The sequence below is a fragment of the Balaenoptera acutorostrata genome, chromosome 15, assembly GCF_949987535.1.
Source record: "Balaenoptera acutorostrata chromosome 15, mBalAcu1.1, whole genome shotgun sequence".
NCBI lineage: Eukaryota > Metazoa > Chordata > Mammalia > Artiodactyla > Balaenopteridae > Balaenoptera > Balaenoptera acutorostrata.
Window position 1 is genome coordinate 36,108,875 of NC_080078.1, and position 25,848 is coordinate 36,134,722.

General features: G+C 44.6%; 1 protein-coding gene across 2 annotated transcripts in view; it reads right to left on the bottom strand.

The window, feature by feature from the left end:
* Nucleotides 1–25,848, bottom strand: part of DNAJA3 (DnaJ heat shock protein family (Hsp40) member A3) — a 32,983-nt gene extending 7,135 nt beyond the window's left edge. For both annotated transcript variants that reach the window (XM_007181532.2, XM_007181531.2), the window contains exons 1-10: nt 25,614–25,848; nt 19,639–19,772; nt 14,295–14,378; nt 13,293–13,493; nt 12,135–12,287; nt 4,466–4,613; nt 3,359–3,423; nt 1,745–1,873; nt 1,119–1,234; nt 260–357 (exon numbers count right to left, since the gene is read on the bottom strand). In XM_007181532.2, coding sequence (XP_007181594.1) covers nt 260–357; nt 1,119–1,234; nt 1,745–1,873; nt 3,359–3,423; nt 4,466–4,613; nt 12,135–12,287; nt 13,293–13,493; nt 14,295–14,378; nt 19,639–19,772; nt 25,614–25,824 — 1,339 coding nt within the window. In that variant the 5' untranslated portion in view covers nt 25,825–25,848. The remainder of the gene's footprint in view (nt 1–259; nt 358–1,118; nt 1,235–1,744; nt 1,874–3,358; nt 3,424–4,465; nt 4,614–12,134; nt 12,288–13,292; nt 13,494–14,294; nt 14,379–19,638; nt 19,773–25,613) is intronic.

Below are 25,848 nucleotides of genomic sequence, written 5' to 3' on the forward strand. Positions count from 1 at the left end.
GAACTCAGAAGAGCAGCCCTCTGAGACACACAGCTGCTACCTGGCAGGAAGCATCGTGGAACTTGCTAACCTTGGCAAGCAGCACAGGCGCAGAGGAAGGGGGAGCAGCTTTACTCTGGAGCGCGGCTGCCCCCGCTGTTCCTAGCCCTCAGCTCCCCTCTTTCTACTCTGCTCTGCCCAAGTGGAAACCCCAACATGCTTCTGAACCGTCCACCCTCCGAGGGGCTGGGGGCTCCCACAGGTCGCTGGGCCACCTTACCAGTGCTTGTGTTGGTGACGCCGTTCACTGTCCCCTCCACGTCAGTCTCATCCTCAGCGTAGCTCAGAATCAGGCTCTGCTGCCGGCTTGTCAGTCTCCTGTGGACCGAGCACAGTCAGTGTCAGAGTGCTTCCTCTGGGCAGCTCTTTAAAGGACGTGGACGCGGCCAGTCCCCATGCAGCGTGTGGGAAATGCAAGACCCGCAACCCAGGCACAGGACACACCCTGAACCCGACAGCCCACGCCCTCAAAGCTTCTGTAAAATAAACCTCCTGAACTACCCTAACTTGTTCTAAACAACTGCCACTGTGGCTATGCTAAATAGTTTACAGGGGGGAACAAAATGGAAATGATCTAATTAAAGAGAGGGCTGGAAACCCAGTCCTCCCAAGCAGAGTCTGGCATGCCCTGCTCCAGATGCCCACAGCTCCCCGCTTGGACTTTTCTTCCAGACACCACAGACATCACCCACCACTATCTGGTTATAAGTCTCTCCCACCAGATGGCAGGCAACCTGAGAACAATAATAACAAAATCAACAGCAGCAACCATAGCTAAGCATTCCCTATGGGTTATTCCTTTAATCTTCCAGCAACTCAACGAGGTCGAGCTTTTGTATTACGTCCACTTTCAGAAGGAGCGCCCGGGCAGGACACACGTGACTTAGAGGGAGAAGTAACCCGCCTAAGCCGCAGCGCTTATGGCAGCAGAGCCACACAGGCCGGGCAGTCGGGCTCGGCGCTGAACCACCATGCCGCTCAGCACCAACTCAGCAGGTAAGAAGCCCTCAAGCGGCTCCTGCCCAGTTCTGAAAGCTGCAGAGATCGGGCGGGCCTCGCCACAGCTGAGTGGCGCTTACTTTGGAACTCTGATCTTGATGTGAATGTAGTGATCTCCATAGCCGTAGCTGTTAATCCGGGGGATGCCTTTCCCGCTCATGCGAATCTTCTGGTCTGACTGAGTCCCAGGGGGAATCTATAAAGCAAGGAATCTCTGGTTTTCCTTGGTTTCCAGTTGCCCAAATGAAAACATTTCACTACGTGAAGACAATCTTATTCCCGAAAAGAACTCCATTCAGGTTTCTAAACCAAACCCACCAGACACCACACGGAAACTGGCTAAGCCGGGTCCATCCCGAGCAGAGCCTGTGACGGCCTTGAGGGCAGGGAGTCTGGGGCGGCGAGCCCAGAGCAGGAGTGAGGGAGCACGGGGAGCGAGACCTGGGAGGAGGCAGAGCCAACTGGGGCACTATTGAGGCCGCTCCCCGGCCCGGCAGCAGTGGACATGGCCTGGGAGCTGCCTTCCCTGCCAAGTCACACCCAAGGCACAGCCAACACTCCTCCTCCCCCCCCACACTCAGCTTGTCTCCTCGAATCCCCGACAGGCTGGCTGTTCCCAGGTTCCAGCCACTTCTCAGCCATTTCCCGTTTCAGAAAAAAAGAACAAGGAAGTACAAGGGTGGTGACGCCACGCTTGTCCTCTTACCACCACATTGATGGTCTCGTACAGGCCCTGAGCTCTGGCGGTGCCTCCCAGAATGGCCTGAGCTATGGAAATGAAGAGGTTGGAGTGGATGTCTGCGCCATCCCTCTGGAACACGGGGCTTTTCTGCACCTACAGCCAAGCACGAGAGGGGGTTACGCTCAGAGAAGTCGTTCTGGAGAGCGGGCAACAGACGCATCTCAGCAGCTCAGAGCACAGCGTCAGGGAGAGAATGTACTTTCACCAAAGCGACCACGCCCCCAGGCTCCGGGAGTTACAGGGCAGGTTCTTACTCCACTGCAACGCAAGAGTGTCATCTCAGATCAAGCTGTTCAATTGTTGAGGGAAGTTAAAAAGTAAAATCAGCTTCTGAACATTAAAAAAATAAAAATCTTTCTTTATTGGAAAGTATAAAGAAACACAGACTAATACAATCTACAAAGGCGAAAACGGTTTACTTTCCAAAGAGCCATTTGGTACAAACTACCTTCAAGTCACACTGCCAACACTGGAATTATTCTGGTTTTATAAGCACTATTTTTTGTGTGTCAAACACATTCTTTGCCTTCCACTGATTTCTTCTTTCTTTTTTTCTTCTCTATTATCAGCTGGGAACAATCTGAATTCTCTACCAAGCCTTCCTTATAGATTGGCTTCCAGCCCGCTGCCTTTGTCTTCGATTTCTCAGTCTAGAAGACTCACCCTTTACATTATTTTTTTCTTTGTTTTAAATTACGAAATATTTCACATATACGTAAACCAGCAAAGTAAATAACACATAGTGTTTCCACAACCCAGCTTAGGTAACAGAACATTAGGACACAGGTGACTTCTCCCCACCTCCAGCTCACCCCTCCAGAGTGACCAGGCCAATTTAGTAGGTATCATTCCTACAAGCATCTGTTTACTTTTCCTACATGTTTACATGTCCCTAAAGAATACATAACACCACCTCACATGGTTTAAAATTTTACACAGATGACGTCCTTCCCTCGTCCTGCAACCTGCTCCCTCCCTGTTTGTAACTGAGAAGTCCCAGGACATCTCATGCTGACACGTGTAGCGCGAGCCTCCTGCTCTGAGATGCCCTGGGCCCACAGCGCAGACCACTCACCATTGTCCTCTCCAAGGACAGCAGGCTGTTGTCACTGTCTCGCTGTTGTTAATGAGGCTGTCACACACCCTGCCTCTGCGAACTGCACCTCCTCAGGTACACGTCTGGTGTAATCGCTGGCAGAAGGCGCCACCTCCTCTCATGTTTCCCTCACCTCAGAAAAGTGGGTTTGCCCTGCACATTGTACGTAAAACTGTAGCTTTGGCACTTATTGTCCCTATGAACAATTCGATACATAAATAAAAAAATACAAGGAGATGTTTTCTGTATTTTTATGAGTCCAACTTGTAAACACCTCGAGGAAACTTTGTTCTCTCCACATTTAGCACAAAAGCTTGATGTAACACACGTTTAATCACCCTGCCAAAGTGGCCACTGCTCACCTTGGAAACTCAGATGGCCAGACACTCTGTGAAGCTCCTACCTCTCCTGTGAGAAGCCTGGGCCGTACCCTCTCCAGGAGAGCAAGGGCCTGACAGAAGCTGTGCAAACAGAGAACCTACCCTGAATGTGATGAAAATTTCTCTTTTTCCTACAGGCATCCTCACAGTCTGGCCATCCTCAACTCCTGTAAGTAAAAACAAAAGTTTAAAAGAGAACGATTATTTTGGGACCTCCCAAGGCATTTTCTATGCTAGATCCATTTACAACCCACCAACTTACTCATTCCTGTTTCTTGTTAACAAGGAATAACACAACTACCGAAGATAGCAACAAGTATAACTTAAAATAAGAATAACTTTCCAAAGGTGCAACATACAATAATTGGTAACTGAACAAAAGCCCCTTCTATTCATTTCTTTGGTTTACTGCCAGGTCCACCTAGTATCTCAGTGAGTTTAGAGTCTAACCGGGGAGACAGCTATTAGCCAAATAACAACACTAACAAATGTGTCACTACAAACAGAGACGTGTTCTTAGAAAGAAAAGATCACAACTCCAGACAAAGGAACATCTAAGGAACAGGGAGGGTTCCAGAAGGCTCCCCTGGGGAAGTGACCCTTGAGCTGGGAGCTCCGGGAGAACAGAGTTACCCTACTGAAAAGAAGCTGGACAGCGAGCTTCAGTCACCGGGAATGGCGTACGCAAAGGCTCTGTTCTGGGAGGCAGGGGCTACGTCAGAGTCAGGAAGCTGCAGGGCAGGTAATGAGGGGGAGACTAAAAAGAGGGGAGGCTGAGACCAGCAGGGGTTGGAAGGGGAGGCCATTTCTCAGCCCCTGAGAGTCACTGCGGTGTCTTCAACAGGGTGAGAGACATGATCAGACCGCACAGTGGAAACACTACCCTAGGAACAGAAGCCAGTTAGGGAGAGCAGCCACAAGCTGGCCCTGGGGGCAGGAGGAGGGGGTGGTGTTGCCCACTGGGCTGGCAGTGGGGACGACATTGGCCTTGGGACAAAAGATGGAGGAGATGGGGGAGTCCTTCACGCAGAAGCAGAGCGGTCACGTCGGGTTCCACCTCCCCATGTGACATGTGTGCAGATTTTAAGGATAACTGGTGCAGAGGAAAACGCAAGGAGACCCTGGTTCCTCCTCGAGTTTGGGCTCTAGAAACAAGGACACGATGGCCCCGGCTCCCAGCCCCTGCGCGTGGAGGAGCCCCAGACCCACCGGCAGGCACAGGGATCACCACCTTCTTCTTCTGCTTGGCTTCTCCTGCTCCTCTGCACACCACACAGGGAGACGTGACAATGGAGCCCCGGCCACCACACCTCCGACACGTGGAGCGCATCACAAAAGGGCCTGTATTTATGGTTTCCTGATAAAAAGGAGAAGAAAAACGGGACCCTTAGACACCGGTAAACCCTGACAGCGAGGTCCTGGGACCACAATGTGCACAAGAAACATTTCACCAAAGATTCACGTGTTGCGTGCACATGCACTAAAACATACCGCCTAAAGACACAGGTGCAGGAGCTCAAACTGTTAATCTGACCTAGAGCGCACCGACTTCTGAATCCCAAACCACAAACCTGACTATATGAGGCTGAAAAATGAGACGCTGCCTCTCTACAGAAGTTCCCGAAACTCCTGGGAGCTGAACAAATATGCTTTAAAAAGAGTACCCCCCCCCTTTACAAAAGGGACAGCTGGGAAAGCAGGGAAAGAAAGAGGAAAGTGACGACTGGATGCAACCCCCACCCAGAGCTGCCACTGCCCACTCCAAGGGAGGAGCAGCACTGGCCTCTCTGCCTCCCAGGGCCCCCCACTGTCCCCAGCCCCCATCACAGGCACCCTGGGAGCAAGGAGGCAAACAGCTCCTCTCGCAGGCACTGGTGCTGCTCATGCTCCCCCCCAGGGGTCTCTTCTTCCCCACCCCAGTCCTCCAGGAGCCTCCCCGGCTCCCAGCCCCTCGCACAGCTGGTGGGGCCTTACAATTTGTGGCCACTCCCATCAGCTCCTCACTGGGCACTGGAAATCGGTTACTTTTATTTAACCTCACATCCTTGGGTTTTTTGTGGGGTTTTTTTGGTAAATTATCAAATACCTGTTGTTATAGCAAATCAAAGAATACAGACATATATAAAAAAAAATTATTAATCTCCCCCCTCATCTTGACTCCCAAGGTGACCAGCTCTTGGTAGCTCAGTTTGAGGTGTTCTTTCCCACAACTCGCTCACTCACTCTTTCTCTCCATAAAAAACTTTTCAAGTAAAAATTTTATAATGACAATGTATTATACTATTGCTCTGAAACTTGCTTTCCCTTTCATCTTCATGACACATCATGAACATTCCTCCAGACCAATATATACAGATTTCAATTTCCATTTTAATATTTAATTTTTGTTTTGGTGCTGAAGAAAAAAATCTCTTCACATAGATACTTCTGTTCTGATGTCTTAATTTTTTTTTCTAAGACAGATTCCCAAAGGTGGACTTGCTAGGACAAATATTTATTAAATTTAAAATTTTATGTGCTAGGTACTTCCCTGGTGGTCCAGTAGCTAAGACTCCCAATGCAGGGGGTCCAGGTTCGATCCTTGGTCAGGGAACTAGATCCCGCACGTGCAACTAAGAGTTTGCATACCGCAACTAAAAATCCCACATGCCACAACTAAGACCCGACGCAGCCAAATAAATAAATAAATAAAAATATTTTTTTTAAATACAATTTTATGTGCTACATTTATTTGAAAAGGTCCTATGTGCGTATGGTACAAAATTCTAAAGTAGGGACTTCCCTGGTGGTGCAGGGGTTAAGAATCCCCCTGCCAATGCAGGGGACACAGGTTCAAGCCCTGGTCCGGGAAGATCCCACATGCCGCAGAGCAACTAAGCCCGTGCGCCACAACTACTGAAGCCCATGCGCCTAGAGCCCGTGCTCTGCAACAAGAGAAGCCACTGCTATGAGAAGCCCACGCACCACAACCAAAAGTAGCCCCCGCTCGCCGCAACTAGAGAAAGCCCATGTGCAGCAATGAAGACCCAACACAGCCAAAAATAAATAAATAAATAAATTTATTTAAAAAAAAAATTCTAAAGTAAAAAATGAAGGTACGGTGAAAAGTTAAATGTCCCCCTCACCCCTGGCCCCTAACCATTCCAGGTACCTTCCATAGATGCACAGCTGTAGTGATATTCTTGTGTATCCTGCTTTTACAGATACACATTTCAAGCCATCCATCTGTGCATTACAAGTTTTCAATAAGCCCAGGTAGCATACCGTGCACACAATTCTGTGGCTTTTGCTATTTTGTTTTTAACAATTTAATAATCTCAGAGAGCATTCCTCATCAGTGTATTTTTCAGACAACTCGCTCCTGGTGGTCACTGAGGCTGTCCAGTCCTTTCCTATTACACACAGGCTCCAAGGGACACCCTGTACATGTGCTATTTTCTAGGTGTGATCTATAGGCTACATCCCCACAGAGAGAGGCATATGTGCAGGTGAACAGCCACTGCAGCTGCCACTCCCAAAGGCCAGGGTGGTTTCCACATCCACCATCAGTGCACACGAGTGCCACGTCCCACAGGCCTGTCAGCAGGGCCTGAACCCGTCTCTGAAATGTGTGGCGAACTTCAGGCATCTCCTTGGCTCCACCTGCACTTCCCTGATCGCCAGCAAGAAACATTTGCTGGTCACTTGCATTTCCTCTTCTCACCTTGACCTGTTTTTCTAATGAGCTGTTAGTCTTTTTCTCATTATTCTGAAAGAGCCCTTTACATATTAGGAATACTAATCCTTTAGCGTATGCCTTGCAAGTTTTTTTCCCCAATCTCAAACATTACATTTTGAGAGAAATACACTTCAGCTTGTCTTATCTCAATGTTCACCAAAGAAGTGTGAAAAAAGAAAGTCATAGCAATTCAGGGCCTTGGAGAAAGGACCTTAGAAGTGAGAGGGAATTAGGATCAATAAAAAGTATCTGTAGGGAATTCCCTGGCGGTCCAGTGGTTAGGACACGGAGCTTTCACTGCCGAGGGCCCGGGTTCAATCCCTGGTTGGGGAATTAAGATCCCATAAGCCGCCTGGCGCAGCCAAAAATAAATAAAATAAAATAAAAAATAAAATAAAAAGTATCTGTAACAAGTGGCAGCAACTCAACTCACAAAACTGTAACCACAGGAATCCTCATCCTCTCCAAGAGCGCCCTCTAGAGGAATGTAAGCACAACTTCACTTTCTCAGACTAAGCTGTAGGAGTATTTACAGGTAACTCTGGGCACACCCATCAGTGGACTATTATTTAGCCATCAAAAAGAATGTTTAAAAATATTTAAAGATATGGAAAAATGCTTTCATTATAATAAATGAAAAAAGGAAAAAATTGCATGTATGATTCTCAACCGTTGAAAATTATATACAAATAGGCAAAAATATATTCAAAGTCAAAAGACAAATACAACTAAAATCGTTGGCAAAGGACTAATTCAATTAATTTATAAAGGGCTTCTACAAATGAATAAGAAAAAGACCAATTACTCAATACAAAGAAGGACAAAAGATGGAATACATGCAAAAAAAAATGGCTCTCAAATCTTAGAAAAGATATTCTACTCCACACATAATAGATACCTGTATATTCAGAAAATGAATATGAGGAATGACACTATTCAAAGGTATCCGTTGTCTATAACATGAAAAAAATAAGAACCACCTAGGCATCCAGCAACAGGGGCCTGGCTAAACAAACGGTGATGTGTCCATATAAAGGAATACCATGGCCATAAAAAGACTGAGGCAGGGACTTCCCGGGTAGCGCAGTGGATAAGACTCCATGCTCCCAGTGCAGGGGGCCCGGGTTCGATCCCTGATCAGGGAACTAGATCCCACATGCATGCCGCAACTAAGAGTTTGCATGCCACAATTAAGGAGCCAGTGAGCCGCAGCTAAGAGTTCGCATGCCACAACTAAGGAGTCTGCCTGCCACAACTAAGACCCGGTGCAACCAAATAAGCAAACATTTAAAAAAAAAAAGAAAAAAAAGACTGAGGCAGCTATAAATGCAGAGTATTTCCCAAACATATTGAGAATTAGAAACAAAACAAAACACCAAGGTACAAACAGTGCTAACAATTGTATTCTATCTCTGGTATGAAAAAATGCACACACACACACACACACACATAGAGACTTGCATACAGAAAGACAAAAGGATGTTTCTGGAGCGTGGAACTCAATGGCTAAAAGTCAAGACTGAGAGGGAGACTTATCTTACACAGTTTTCAATTTGTACCCACTGAATTTCCAATGATTTGCATATACAACCTATTCAAAAACTAGCTAATATAAAACAGAAATGACATTCCTAATCAACAACTGGCAGGCAGAAATAAAGACGCAGACGTAGAAAACAAATGTATGGACACCAAGGAGGGGGGGGTGGATGCATTGGGAGATTGGGATTGACATATATACACTAATATGTATAAAATAGATAACTAATAAGAACCTGCGGTATAGCACAGGGAACTCCACTTCACTGTACAGTAGAAACTAACACAATATTGTAAAACAATTATACCCCCCAAAAACAAACAAACAAACAAACAAAAAACAACTGGCAGGAAACACACCAAAATACTAACAGTGGTGGGATTATCAGTGACTTTTGTCTCCTTTTTCATGCTTTTCTGTACACAAAGACAACTTCTATCCCCCCATACACACACATACCATGAACAATGATTTGATTTTAAAGGTGGGTGATGGAGAACTTCCCAACTCCCTTAAAAACACCATCTAAATGGAATACAAACAAGCACAATGGAAACGTAACTGCATTTCAAACAAATAATCATGGTGAAGGGGGAGAAAAAGAAGTGATCTAAGTAAGTTGAGCACAGTATTTTAACTATATACCCTTAATCCAAAGGTAAAAACAACTCTAAATACTAAATGCCAGTTAGTAGGACTTCTTTTTGCAGTGGTATGAGTAACAATTCTGAAACTACTTTTTGTGTCTTATAGGATTGAGCAAATGAGTAAATATAGAGGATAATGAGAGCCAGATTTCTCTTTATTAGAAATTAATAATTTATCTTTATTATTTAGTTTCAAATATGGATAGGCAGAAGACTAGATAAACCTTGTGGTGTTGGGCTGGAAGTGGAACTATCAGGTGGATGATGGGTGGATGGATCAGTGTGAACATATGTGTGTATATACATCTATAATATGAAAAATATGGAAACATAGGTATGAAATATGTATCTATATGTGCACATGCACATGTGTTCATACACACAAACACATGCTTTTTTCCTGACTCGGTCTGCTGAAAAGTCTTGGAAGCAGTGACACTCCAGGCACAATGACCACACCTAGAGCACAGATCTTGGTTTCTAAATCCCACTAGACAGTAAAAGGAACCAGGACTCCTTGGAGAAATGACTGGTCTTCCAGGGTGTGGCAAGGAAAGTACAAGTTGTCTAGAATATCCTGTTGTAATAGAAAGTAAGGAAGAGCTGAAAGAATGAAGGGGACACATCAAAAGAATACAGGAGCCAGCCAGAAGAGACTTCCACAGGCCAAGTCAGGGACAGTTTGAGCGTCAAAGTAGTAATACTAATGACAGCTCAGTGAATAAAATAAGAATTCATGGGCTTCCCTGGTGGCGCAGTGGTTGAGAATCTGCCTGCTAATGCAGGGGACACGGGTTCGAGCCCTGGTCTGGGAAGATCCCACATGCCACGGAGCAGCTGGGCCCGTGAGCCACAGCTACTGAGCTTGCGCGTCTGGAGCCTGTGCCCCGCAACGGGAGGGGCCGCGATAGTGAAAGGCCCGCGCACCGCGATGAAGAGCGGTCCCCGCACCGCAATGAAGAGTGGCCCCCGCTTGCCGCAACTGGAGAAAGCCCTCGCACGAACCGAAGACCCAACACAGCCAAAAATTAAATAAATAAATAAATAAATAAAGTAGCTATAAAATTAAAAAAAAAAAAAAAAAATAAGAATTCATGGGCTTCCCTGGTGGCGCAGTGGTTGAGAATCTGCCTGCCAATGCAGGGGACACGGGTTCGAGCCCTGGTCTGGGAGGATCCCACATGCCGCGGAGCAACTAAGCCCGTGAGCGACAGCTACTGAGCCTGCGCGTCTGGAGCCCGTGCTCTGCAACAAGAGAGGCCGCGATAGTGAGAGGCCCGCGCACCGCGATGAAGAGTGGCCCCCGCTCTCCGCAACTAGAGAAAGCCCTCGCACAGAAACGAAGACCCAACACAGCGAAAAATAAATAATAAATAAATAATAAAAAATTAAAAAAAAAAAAAAGAATTCATGAGTTCATACTGATATGAATGAAAGAATGAATAAATAAATGGAGAAGAGAAAGCTCTTCCTTTCAGTAGAATGACAACTAATAAACAAAGAAGGGATGTTGCAATCAGAAAATCACCATTTAGGGAGATTGGGATTGACATATATACACTAATATGTATAAAAAAGATAACTAATAAGAATGTGCTGTATAAAAAAATAAATAAAATTCAAAAATTCAAAAAAAAAACTTAAAAAACAAAAAAGAAAATCACCATTTAGCAACAGTCAGAGTAATCCCTGATTTACGCAAGACTGATCCATGGATGCTATAACTACTGGGTATAAGTTTGATGAGGAACAGGATATTTATATAGTGTCAAGGTACCTCACAACTTCCTTGTTAATTTCAATCGGAAAAATAATAACTTTATAATGAAGAAACCTGGTGGACACTACCTTAACTGATTGTGAACAAATGTAACATCACCACTAATGAGACAAACTGACACGTCATGACTCCTGACATGATCCATGAAAAGGGCACTACATGTCTGGTGTTTCTGCAAAAAATGCATAATCTGAATTTTATCAAGAGAAAACATCAGATGACCCAAATGAGGGACATCCTACAAAGCAGGTCTGTAATCCTAAAAAATGTCAGTTGTCATAAAAGAAAGACTGAGAAGTCGGTCCTGATTAAAGGAGACAAAAGATATGACAACCAGATACTATGCAAGATCACAGACTGGATACTGGGCTTGTGGGAAAAAAAGAACATTATAAGGACAACTGAAAAAAATCTGAATAGTACAGATAGCGGTATCGTATCAACATTAAACTTCCTGATTTTGACAACTTAGTGGTTACGTAAAAGAATATTCTTGCTCTTAGAAAATATATACCATAGGGACTTCCCTGGTGGTCCACTGGTTAAGACTCCACACTCCCAATGCAGGGGGCCCAGGTTCGAACCCTCGTTGGGGAACTAAGATCCCACAAACCACAACTAAGTTCGTGCGCTGCAACTACTGAGCCTGCGCACTCTAGAGCCCAAACGCCGCAACTAAAGAAGCCCATGTGCCACAACAAAGAGCCCGCGCAGCCAAAAAAAAAAATATATATATATATATACACACACACACACATATGTACACACCACAAATGACAAAGCAAATGGGACAAAATGTTAACAACTGGTGAAGCTGGGTAGAAGGAGTAAGGGAGTGTTCTTCATACTATTCTATAAGTTTGAGTTATACCTAAAACTTACCAAAAAGAAAAAGAAAAAAATGATCACACTTCAAGCAAAATTTAAGTCCCCCTCCCCTACCCCAGGTTCAAATTACCAAAATACCCCACAATGTATTTTCAGAGAAGACAGCAGAGTTTCATTGCTTCTTCCGTATTATTGACTAGGACAGAGCATTCCTGGGAAAATGCAGAAGATTCTAGGTAAAACAGTCCCACCTAGTTATGAGCTCTCAAAGCCCTAGGTCCACTGGAGCACAGAAAAGAGGAGTGGTGGAGGGGAGCAGGAAGGGGGCAAGAGGTGGGAGGCCAAGGGCTCGGCCTCACGCTCACCATGCCGGAGCCGCCGCAGTAGTGGCAGTGCTGCACCTTGGTGCCGGGCTCGTTCCCTTTGCCATCACACCGCTCACAGGTATCAGTGATGTTCACGGTGAACTCCTTGTTGACACCCTTGGCAGCTTGATTGAATGTCAACTCCATGATGTACTAAAGAAATCAAGGGACCGCCTGTTATCTCTCTTAAAGTAAGGGAGAGCACTGGCCAGCAGTTTACAGTTACTTTTTCTTTTAAAGACTTTATTTTTTAAAGCCGTTTTAGGTTTACAAAATTGAGAGGAAGGTACAGAGATTTCCCACATACCCTTTGCCCCCACACATGCACAGCATCCCCTGTTATCAACATCACTCACCAGAATGGTACTTTTTTTTATCAAGGATAAACCTACATTCACACAACATAATCATCCAAAGCGCACAGTTTACATTAGGGTTCACTCTTGGTTTTGGATATTCTATGGGTCTGAACAAATGTATAATAACATGTATCCTCATCATAGTATCATATAAAGTAGTTTCACTGCCTTAAAAATCCTATGCTCCACCAATTCATCTGATCCCCTACTTACTTTACTTTTTAACTTACTTGTACTTTGTCAAGCAAGAATAGATGGGACTCAACTGATTCTGCCCTACTCCTCAGAATTTTTAAGAGATAATATTTACATGAAAATGTGCTTTTCAACAAACTGAAAATGCTCACAGAAAATATTTGTACAGGGTCCTTACTAACAACTCAAACGATCCACAATCATAACTCACATCATAAAACATCTCCCCTCTCTCTTCAATTCTAATAATGTCTGAAACAAGACATAAATATGGAAGAGGCAGGACTGGCAGTACCTCCCTATGGATTGAGCTCTCCTAGAATAACGAGGCAGGCTCCAGATAAAATAGTCACACTCTAACTATGGACTCTGAGAGCCTTAGGTGCTGCCTGATTAAGCAATTGTAAGAATATAGTAAAACTGTATGTACACATTATTATATGATTTTTCAAATACTGGAACCATTTCCTACCAAGACGGCTGCCTCCAAATCATCCCATTTAAGCTGCTTTAGCTTTTTCTTTGAGAAAAACAATTGGTAAAATCCGTTTGCATCACACTTGGCAGCTAAAATTTGAATGATTCTTCAAAATGAGATGCTTACCTCCTGGGGCTGATGGAACACACTCTGGAAGTCTCCAAAAGAGGAGGATGAGAACTCCCCAAAGATCTTCCTGAAGAGCTCCTCAGGGTCAACAGTGGGGCCTCCTTTCCAGTAGCTCTGCCCAGAGCTGCTGGCCCCAGTATCGAAGCCAGTAGAGCCATAGGTGTCATACTGCTTCCTCTTCACTTCATCACTCAGGACCTACCGTGAAAGGCACAGCAGTCAGGTGCTCCCGAGTCTCCCAAGGTCCAGGGACATGGACACCAAACACAGACAGTGGTATCGTATCAACATAAAATTTCCTAATCTTGACAGCTGTACTGAAGTTATGGAAAAGAATGTTCTTGTTCTTAGCGAATACACACAGAAGTACTTAGGGATAGAGAGACACCACGTCTGTGACTTATTCTCAAATGGTCGGGGGAATGCACACTTGCGCGTGCGCACACACACACACACACACACACACACACACACACAGCAGACGTATGATACCCTACATATCCTGAACCCCTTCAGCACGGCCAAAGTCCAGGAAGGGGGTCCACTCTCACTTAACTCTGCAATGCTCAGTGGCTGTTTCACGTCCGCTTCGTCCCCCTGATTACATTCTACACTCCTCTAGGGCAGTGGTGGTCTACTTTTACAACACCCACCATCCCCACCAGACAGTGATGCCCTAAGTTGGGGGTGGGAGGGGTCATCAAACAGGCGCAAAACTTTTTACTCTGACAAGGAGTTCCCAGACCCAGCTACAAGTCCGAGTGGAGGGAGCTCTGTTAACACAGATTATTGGATCCTGTTCTTTGTTGAGATTCGAAGTTAGATCTAATGTGAAAATTTTGGATCTGGGAATTTTTTTTTTCCTTCAACGAGGTGATCTGGTGGGGAACACAGCCTTCCCACTGGACCTTCTGACACAGCGGTTGCCCTGGGCAGCGAGCTCTGATGCACACACACAGCGGAATGACAGTGACTGCACACACCGGTGGGCTGCATTACCTCATAGGCCTCTGCCAGCTGGGAGAACTTCTCCTTGGCTTTGGGATCATCCTTATTCGTGTCTGGGTGATATTTCTTGGCGAGCTAAGGGAGGAAATGGTAAATTACTATGGACACAAGATGATTACTAAAACTGAACCCCAGATACCAGTTACACCTCACCTCCTTTGTAGCAGTTGTCTGAGACTTTACAACCAATAGCAATTTTTAAAACAAGGTTTAAGACTTTAAAATAAACCATCTCTAACTAGACTTATTGTGATGATCATTTCAGTGTATGCAAATGTTGAGTCACTATGTTGTACACCTGAAACTAACATGTCAATTATACCTCAATAAAAACAAACTAAAAGCAAAGCACACACAGCCAGAATTAAGAACATACACATTGTGTTCAGCTTTCAAATTCGATCAAAAGTTTATTACAAAATGACAAACTGAGTTTTGGGAAAGAGAAATAAATAAATAAATAAATAAATAAATAAAACCATCTCTTCAAATCTGAGGTGTGTACACATTTTTCAACCACAACAAATCTCTAACAAAAATAAAAACTAATTCTTTAGAACTTGAGCACCTTTGTGAAAGATGCAAAAGAGTGCATCTGGTAGACTACCATCTATATAAAAAGAGAGATAAATAACTGGATAGATAAGTAGCTGTATCTGTTGTATAAATTAGTTAGAACATACACGAAGCTGAAAACACTGACTGCTCCAGGAGGGATGTGGATGAACGGGAAGGAGGAAGACTTCTCACTGTACACTCCTTTGTACTTTTTGATTTCTGAACAAGGGGAATATATTACCCACTAAAAACATAGATTTAAATATTAAAAAACAAAACAAGAGCTCCCTTGGCTGTCCAGAGCACACAGGCGAGCTGAGCAGCTCTAAAATGAAGGTTTCTTGCTGGCCATGCTGAGCAGTGCTGTGCGACACCTTTGTAGGTGTTCACTATGTTTGCTGCAGCTACCGATGCCTTCCAAGTCTGGGTCACCCTGATAGAGGGTGAGGAGGGCACAGAATCCTAAAGCTGAAAGTGACTCAGGAGACGTCTGGCTCCACCACTGCTGGCAACTGGCTGCTCACTCTGCTGCTGGACATGCTGGTCCTCACACCAGCACGTGGAAGGACGTCAGAGGCTGAGTGCTCAGCCGGAAGGGGGCTCTCAAGGCACGGCAGTAGATCATGGTGGGCCACAAGTCTAGTTCCAGGCCAGGGCAAGATACGCTGATATGCTCATGAGATCAGCACAAGGAAAACAGAGGCCTTTTGCAGTCAGAAAGACCTGTGCTTTAGTTTCATGTATGCCACTTATTGACTGTGTGGCCTCAGCTGCATGTCATAACCTTGCCAAGTCTTTTGCCACAAGGATTAAATGATGTAACACATGAAAAGCTTTTATCAAGGTTTGACCCCAGTTATTGCTCCATAAAGCCTACTTTCTAAATTTCCAGTTTTAAATTACACAGCTTTACCTGATCTATTTACTTCCACACCTAAAAACTTGGATGGTTCCCTACTCTCTCTTAAATTAAATCTCTAGTACTTGCTAAGGGCCTCACATGCCCCCTTAAGTTGGCCCCAGGCTCCATCTCTCCAGTCTTCTCCCACCCTTGTATCAGGTACCTTACCTTCCAGCTCAAGAGACACACTATTCACTATCCCAAGCCAGGATCTCTGCTTCCTATCCCCAAGTCTTTCCTCATTCCCTAACAACCCAGTAATAAAAAGATATCTCAATTTAAAAATGGGCAAAGGATCTAATACACATACAGCAAATGGCCAAAAATCACATGAAAAGGTGCTTAACATCATTAGCCACCACGGAAAAGCAAATCAAAACCACAGTGAGATACCACTTCACACCCACTAGGGTGGCTTGAGTCAAAAAGACAGATAACAAGTGTTTGCGAGGATGTGGAGAAATCTGAACCCTCACACACTACTGGTGAAAATCTAAAACAGTGCAGCCTGTTTGAAATAGTCTGGCACCAGAAATAAACCCACACACCTATGGTCAATTAATCTATTACAAAGGAGGCAAGAATATACAATGGAGAAAAGACAGACTCTTCAATAAGTGGTGCTGGGAAAACTGGACAGCTACGTGTAAAAGAATGAAATTAGAACATTCTTTAACACCATACACAAAAATAAACTCAAAATGGATTAAAGTCCTAAATGTAAGACCGGACACTGTAAAACTCCTAAAGGAAAACATAGGCAGAGCATTCTTTGACATAAATCGCAGCAATATCATTTTGGAACCGTCTCCTAGAGTAATGGAAATAAAAACAAAAATCTACAAATGGGAACTAATTAAACTTAAAAGCTTTTGCACAGCAAAGGAAACTAAACAAAATGAAAAGACAACCTACAGAATGGGAGAAAATATTTGCAAACGATGCAACCAACAAGGGATTAATTTCCAAAACATACAAACAGCTCATACAGCTCAATATCAAAAAAACAAACAACCCAATCAAAAAATGGGCAGAAGATCCAAATAAACAATTCTCCAAAGAAGTCATACAGATGGCCAACAGGCACATGAAAAAATGCTCAACGTTGCTAATTATTAGAGAAATGAAAATCAAAACTACAATAAGGTATCACCTCACACTGGTCACAACAGCCATCATCAAAAAGTCTACAAAAAATAAATGCTAGAGAAGGTGTGGAGAAAAAGGAACCCTCCTACACATTTGGTGGGAATGTAAATTGGTACAACCACTATGGAGAACAGTATGGAGGTTTCTTAAAAAACTAAAAACAGAGTTACCGTATGATCCAGGGATCCCACTCCTGGGCATATATCCAGAGAAAACTATAATTTGAAAAGATACATAAACCCCAACATCTACTGCAGCACTATTTACAATAGCCAGGACATGGAAGCAACCTAAATGTCCACTGACAGATGAATGGATAAAGAAGATATGGCATATATATACAATGGAATATTAGTCATAAAAAGAGAATGAGGGCTTCCCTGGTGGCGCAGTGGTTGAGAATCTGCCTGCTAATGCAGGGGACACGGGTTCAAGCCCTGGTCTGGGAAGATCCCACATGCCGCGGAGCAACTGGGCCCGTGAGCCACAATTACTGAGCCTGCGCGTCTGGAGCCTGTGCTCCGCAACAAGAGAGGCCGCGATGGCGAGAGGCCCGCGCACCGCGATGAAGAGTGGCCCCCGCTTGCCACAACTGGAGAAAGCCCTCACACAGAAACGAGGACCCAACACAGCCATAAATAAATAAATGAATTAAAAAAAAAAAAAAAAAGAGAATGAAATAATGCCATTTGCAGCAACATGGATAGACTTAAAGATTATCATACTAGGTGAAGTAAGTCAGACAGAGAAAGACAAATATTACATATCACCTATATGTGGAATCTAAAAAAAAAGATACAAATGAACTTATTTACAAAACAGAAATAGATTCACAGACATAGAAAACAAACTTATGGCTACCAAAGGGGAAAGGGGAGAGGGAGGGATAAATTAGGAGTTTGGGATTAACATATACACACTACTATATATAAAATAGATAACTAGTAAGGACCTACTGTATAGCACAGGGAACTATACTTAATATTTTGTAATAACCTGTAAGGGAAAAGAATCTGAAAAAGAATAGATATATATATTTATGTATAACTGAATCACTTTGCTGTACACCTGAAACTAACAACAGTGGAAATCAACTATATTTCAGTAAAAGAAAAAAAAGAAATAGCCTGGCCATTCCTCAAAATGTTAAACACGGCAATCAGAATTGCTATGAATTGACCCAGCAAGTCTGCTCCTAGGTATATGTATATACCCCAGAGAAATGAAAGTATAAGTCTATATAAAACTTACAGAGGAATGTTCATAGCAGCACTACTCATAATAACAAAAGGTGGAAACAATCCAAATATCCATCAACTGATGAATAGATAAATAAAACATAGTATATCCATGCAATGGAATATTATTTGACCACTAAAAGGAATGAAGTACTGCTGCATGTTACAACACGGATGAACCTGGAAAACATTATTCTAAAGTAAAAGAAACCATGGGACTTCCATGGCAGTCCAGTGGTTAAGACTCTGCGCTTCCACCGCAGGGGGCGCAGGTAAGATCCCTGATCAGGGAACTAAGATCCCACATGCCACATGGCGTGGCCAGAAAAATAAAAAATAAAGTAAAACAAACCAGTCACAAAAGTCCACATATCACATGATTTCATTTCTATGAAGTGTCCAGAATAGGTAAATCTACAGAGACAGAAAGTAGGTTAGCAATTTCAAGGGCAGAGGAGAATGGGGAATAAGGGCTTATGGTGTGGGGTTTCTTTTTGAGGTATGAAAATGTTTTAAAGTTCATTGTAGTGATGGTTATACAACTCTGTGAATATACTAAAAACCAGTGAACTGTACCCTTAAAAAAAAAAAAAAAAAGAGTAAGAGAAGAGAGTAGCTATCCAAGCTATAAGATGTTAGGTCTCGTCTTGATCAGTATTTGGCTTTAAAAAAAAGTTTTTTTTCTTTTTGGCCACGCCGCTCAGCTTGCGGGGATCTCAGTTCCCCAACCAGGGACTGAACCCCGGCCACGGCAGTGAAAGTGCCGCATCCTAACCACCAGACCACCAGGGAACTCCCGGTAATTTTTAAAATTTAAATTGTATTTAATTTATTAATTTTGTTAAATTTCAATCTTATTCTGATATGGCTTTCCTATGTTTATGGTGTTAAAGTGCTCTTTTTTTCATCAAATGACATTAATAGATTGTACTTGATTATTTTTAACACCTATATAAGGCAAAATACAAAAGCTAGCATTCCTACATCGGCGCCCTTCATCTTTAATTTTTTTTTTTTATTTTGATTGTGTTCATCAGAGCAAAAGCCTGGAAACCACAGGTCTAGATAACTCACATGCCACTTTACTAATCAGCCCAATACATTCCGGGATATGGACGATGGGTTACAAAAATGAAATAATTCTAAACCCATAAACTTTTATCTAAATGCAAAGAATGAGTACCTAAAACTTAGAGCAGCACACCTGATTCAGAAGATACAGAAGAGATTTAAATACAAAAACATCTCTGGAAAAAGATTTTTTTTTTTAAATCTCTGGTTCTGACTCTCCTTTTTTCTGCAGCATTAACCAGCGTGGCCTCACGCACTTGAGGAACACGGTCCAGCAAAGCCCATCTTTACCATCTCATTCCACACTCTCGGCTGCACACAACCGACACGTACGGGCACACACACTGCACCCATCAGGGTCACACTACATCCACAGCGTCCCTTCTGCAGTCTTGTCTGTAAAATCTTCCATACAGACCTGGTAATAAGCTTTCTTGATCTCCTTCTGGCTGGCACTTCGGGGCACTCCTAATATCTGGTAATAATCCTCTTTGGCCAAAGGGGCACTTGTGTGGAAGGAGGCAGTACAAAGAAAAGGGTAACTTTTTACTCCTAAAAAAGAAAAAAGGAAAGAAAATCACTCTGGGAATGTACTCAACAAAAGGAAATAGTGAGCAAACAACCAGCCAGGCTATACCTGTGAAGGAGCAGAGAGGTCACAGCTTTAGGGCCTCTTCTCCTACAAGCCCACTGGGGACCAAACTCACTGCACTTCAAAAACAGCTAAAGCGGGCTTCCCTGGTGGCGCAGTGGTTGAGAATCTGCCTGCCAATGCAGGGGATATGGGTTCGAGCCCTGGTCTGGGAGGATCCCACATGCCGCGGAGCGGCTGGGCCCGTGAGCCACAACTACCGAGCCTGCGCGTCTGGAGCCTGTGCTCCGCAACAAGAGAGGCCGCGACAGTGAGAGGTCCGCGCACCGTGATGAAGAGTGGCCCCCGGTCGCCGCCAACTGGAGAAAGCCCTCGCACAGAAACGAAGACCCAACACAGCCAAAAATAAATAAATAAATAAATAAATAAAATCAAAGCTTCATGGTCAAAGAAGCAAACAAAATAAAACATGTTTATAAAAAAAAAAAACAGCTAAAGCCACTGTAAATGGAGTCTACAAAAAACAGAGTGCTGGGTGGGGCTGATTCTGCTGGATTACACTAGGGCTGTAGCCTCATTATACCTCTAAAGGAACCACCCCCAGATGGGGGTTGCACCTGGGGATGACTGAAAAGGAACTTAGCTCTCCTGTTACACGGCTGGCCGAGCACCCACCATATGCCAGGTGTTCACATAGGCCTTGTCTCACTTAAAGCTTAACAACTCCCCAGGTTCTTTCCCTCCACCATGCAACCTTGGATATCTGCTTATGGGGTGGTTTTCAGAGTGTGGTCCCCAGACCAGCAGCATCATCAGCTTGCTGGAAATGTAAATTCTCAGGCCCCTCCCAAATCTGAATCCAAAACTCCGGAGGTGGGGTCCAGCAAGCTGTGTCTAACAAGCCCTCCAGGTGATGATTCTGTGGCACACTCAATTTGAGAACCACTGTGCTAAATAAATGGTTCTTGGTCTTTAGAGTCTCAGATCTCTTTGAGAGCATCCAATAAAAGCACTGACCCCTCCCCTAAAAACAATACATATATATAGACACACAAGGTTAAACGGCCCTGTGCCAGAACCTCTGTTTACCCCAGAGCAGACAACCCAAAAGGGATCAAAGCACATGGTAGCCCCGCCTCCATGCCCTGCCCTCCTTTCAGGCCTCCTGCATCAGCAGCTGGGAGGAAAGGCTGACAGACACATCTACTCAACTGCCCTCTGTATGGAGCAGAGAGCCAACTGGACTGTCACCAAGTGAAGGGGGGAGAGCTGCTCTATAACCTGCCTCCTAACCCCCAACCCATCCTGTGACAACTGAAGATGGGGAGGGCAGGGCTGGGAGCAGAAGGGGCCAAGTTAAGGCAAAAGAGAGGGCAAGGCCACAAAAGAGAATGAGGATCATGAGGCAGCTCCAGGTTTTTAAGTCAAAGGTTCCCCTGCCAAGGAGAAGCTTCTAGATTCACCACTCATTCATTCAGCAAACACGCCTGCCAGGCACTGGGCTCCTCGCAGGGGACACAGCAGCAAACCATGCAAAGGTACTGCCCTCTGGGAGCTTGCATTCATTCAGGATCTTAATACTGTACTAGGCACTGAGGATACAAGTTGAATAAAAGAGTCTAAGCCAGTGCCCTCAAGGAGCTTACCGCCCAGCAGGGGAGTGTGGGAGGCAGTGTGTGAAGTGATACTAGCACACAGGAACACAGAGTGAGAATACACAAAAGGGTCACCTAGGCAGAGTCTCTCAGCCTCCACAATGTTCACAATGGGATCAGGTTCCTCGCGGGACGGGGGGTGGGGGGGGAGCTGTTATGGGCTGAATTGGGTCCTCCCTCCCGAATTCACATGTTGAAGTCCTAACCCCCAGCACTGCAGAACATGACTGTATTTGGAGATGGGGGTCTTTAAAGACAACCCTACCAAAACACTGATCTTGGAATTTTATGGCCTCCTGAACTGTGAAAAAGTAATTTTCTATTTTTTTAAGCCACTTAGTCTGTGGTACTTAGTTATGGCAGCCCTATGTTATCTATTTATAGCCTAACATGCCTATGTATTTATTGTAGGATGTGTTAGCAGCATCCCTGGCCAACTAGTTACCAGTAGCACCCCCCCAACCCCAAACTGGTAACTAAAACTCCAGATGTTGCCAGATGTCTCCTGGAGGGTAAAATCATCCCCAGTTGAGAACCAGTAAACCCAATCTCAGAAATTCAGAGGTCTTCTAAGGCACCTGCTGTTAAGCTGCAGAAATTAGCTCAGCTAAGGAGGGCTGGAATCCATCCAGATTTATGCTTGTAGTCCCGGCACTGTTTGCAATAGCATCCTCTTTTGCTTTCAGAAGTGCTCCATTCAGCAACTACATCATATGATCACCTTTGGTTTGGAGAGAGAAAGTCCTTGTGTAACTGCAGGTACTATGATATAACTAGAGACTCGAGTGCGCGCGCGCGCGCGCGCGCGCGTGTGTGTGTGTGTGTGTGGTGGTGGTGGTGGTGGTGGTGGTGGTGGTAGAGGGGTGGTTACAGATGTTGATGAGGATGATAATTAATAGGGCCTAGGAATAAACAGAAGGGCCTTTGAGTATGCTGAAGAGTCTGGATTTTATCCTGAGGGCAATAGGGAGCCACTGCAAGCATTAAACAGAGAACTGATCAGATTTGCATGAGAAAGAGCTCTCAAACAACAGCAACAACAACAACAACAACAAGGATTGGGAGGCTACTTAAAATTTATGTATGCACAAAAGACAACCCAGGGTGTGGAGCATATCCAGGAAGGGGGCAAGAAAAAGGATAACCAGGAGAATAAGTAGGAATGGTCAGAACGATAAAATCAGAAACAGTAAATCCGTATTTTCAGTATCCCCCATACTTGTTTTCTGCTGCTGCACCCCAGATTTCCTGGAATATGAAAAGCAGACAGTGTGGGAGAGGCAGAGACCACTATCGTCTTTCTCTGGTCAGATTTGAGAAAAAGAGCAGAACTAGTTTCTCAATGCTCCCATACTCAACCCCCGCTTCACTCCAGGACTGAGGGGTTACCTTGACCTATCCTGCCTCTTTCCCCCACCCCTTCCAATCCAGAAGGCAAAGGCTGGTAGTGGCAAAGGTTCTGGAAGCTGCAGCTTCTACATCATGAGAAGAGAACTCAGGCTTGGGTTAGAACGGGAGACAGTAATGTGCACAACTGCATATAAAGACAAGTAGTACACTTAACTAGCACAAGTTTGATGACTTGACATTATCCCAAAGGCATCAATGATTAGCAATGATTAGAAAGAGTTCATTTAATAGACACATTTTCCCCCGAGATATGACCAATAAATGTCTTGCCCATTTTAGAACAACCCAGAACAGGATTAGCCTCCAAGTCATTCCAAGAATGGCCAACCTTCCACTCTGGGAGAAGGTGTGAAATAACTACCTTCCATTCCGGGAGAAAAAGTCAGATTTAAAGTGTTGTTTTTAGGGACCTCCCTGGTGGCGCAGTGGTTAAGAATCCGCCTGCCAATGCAGGGGACACGGGTTCAATCCCTGGTCCAGAAAGATCCCATATGCCGCAGAGCAACTAAGCCCGTGCACCACAACTACTGAGCCTGCGCTCTAGAGCCCACGAGCCACAACTACTGAGCCCGCACGCCACAACTACTGAAGCCCGTGCACCTAGAGCCCGTGCTCCACAACAAGAGAAGCCACTGCAATGAGAAGCCTGCGCACCATAACGAAGAGTAACCCCCGCTCTCTGCAACTAGAGAAAGCCTGCGCACAGCAATGAAGACCCAATGCAGCCAAAAATAAATAAATAAATAAAGTTTTTACATCATCTAACTGTACTGCTGGATTTGAGATGAGATCACACACCAACGTTTGGGAGCTGAGATGATGACCTTAGATGTGGTAACAGTGCACCTTGAAGGATGCCACCTCTCACAGGTGTTCAACACCTGTTACAAAACATGCCCATTGTGGGCACTGGGCTCACTTGGGGAAAAGGACAGCTGACTGCAGTTCCTTAGTAATCACCCCATGCCAGGCTCAGTACTTAGTGCTTGTCTCTCACACATACACATACACAATTATCAAAAAATGTTCCCAAACCTGTACAAATGTGATATGAACTAATTTAGCTTAATAGGTATCTAAGGAATTAATAATTGAGCATAAAGATGTAGTCAAATTCTATTCACAACAACCTTGACATTAGAAACGTTGGCAAAACCTAAAAATAATCACTTTTGCTCATACTGAGAAATACAGCATGACATCGATCCAAATAATCCTGAGGAAACCTGGGCAGACTACTGCTCCGTCCATCCATGAGGAAATACAGGTGGCAGGAACAGAACTTAAAAATGGGACCATTCTGACCAAAACCACATCCAATCTCTTTGTTCTCTGTTGTATCCCCAGTACCTAGAACAGTACCTAGCATATGACAAGTCCTCAATAAATACCTGTAAATAAAAAAATTTTCACTTAAGGAATGAGAGGCACAAAAGGATTAAATAATCCACCCAGGTTGCACATACATTACTGGAGTAGTGTTCACTGTACAAGGTAATAACAATTACTGATACTTTAATTACTGGCTTTTATGTAAGCAATAAAAATTGGATCTCAATAGGAAATTATCTTGTGTAAATTACCTTGTCAGGACCCTCTAATTAATCATCTTTGTAAGTTTATAGTTTAAATATCATTTGCACAAATTCTAGGGAACACAAACATCTAGCACAATCCAGGCACATCGTTGGTTGTTCACCGTTTCCTCCTTCCTTCCTTATCTCACTATAAGGGAAGTCACCCAACACACAGCATAAGAAACCATCATAGCTAAACACTTAAAAGGCTTAACATATACTAATTCAACATCACCTCCAGCAATTAAGAAAGCAGCAGGTTTTGAATCAAGGCTCAACTACTTTCTAGCTTTGTGACATTCTACAAGTTAACATCTAAGCCTCAATTTTTTAATCTATAAAATAGAATTAAGAGCAGTGTTTATCACATGGAAATGACCCATGCCTAGCGCATAGTAAGTGCTCAATATATATCAGTTTGCATCAATGACCAACATAAGAACTTCTTTAATTATTTTTTTGAATTTTATTTATTTTTTATACAGCAGGCTCTTATTATCTACTTTATACATACTAGTGTATATATGTCAATCAAAAGGGACTTCTAAAAAACAGTAAGTATGTCCTTCGATTTACACCATGTGGTGGAGAGCGTAAGCTATGGAAGAACAGCTCTGGGTTTGGGACAACTCTCCTTATCTAACTTTATGACCTTGGGCGGGTCAACTCCTCTGCTAGAACCTCAGTTCCCCACTCTTTAAAATGGGGATGATGAGCCCCACCTTGCAGGATTGTTGTTACCATCAAGGGAGAAGAGGCACAAAGTGCCCAGCTAGCCCATGAGCAGGTACTCACCGAATGGCAGTTACCTCTTCCCTTCCGTTACAGGCTAGGAGGTAGAGGGAAGGGAAAGGAATTGGGCAGGGGAGCAGCGGCAGGCCGGTAAAAAGCCTCCAGAAATGTTTACAGAGAGGTGAAGGTTCACGGCTCCGGGGCGTTTCATCCCCGCCGCCGGAGGCTCCACGCAGCTCTCCCTCATTTACCACCTCTGAGTAGCCATTTGGGTATCTCTGCCTCCTGCTGGCCCATCTCCCCCAAGCGATTCCGCACGTAGATCAGAAGACACGCTCCACCCCGCTACCGCCGTAGTCGGAGCGAAGCGAGTCACTCCTTTCCAGGCCTTGGAGCCCCTCACTCGGGCGCTGGAGACTGCACTCACCTGTGAGGCTGACACCAGGTCTCAATGTCAGCAGCGCCCCGGGACCGCGAGCTCCCAGTGAAGGCGCAAAGGCGGTGACGCTCAGACTGCGGCCCAGCGACGCCCCCACCACGCCCCCCATGGGCGGCCGGGCCCCTCTCCCCGCTGCAGCCGGCAGCCGCGGAGCCCCCACGGCCACCAGCAACCAGCGTGTGGAGCACCACGCCGCCATCTTGGCCCGGGGACACTGCGCCTG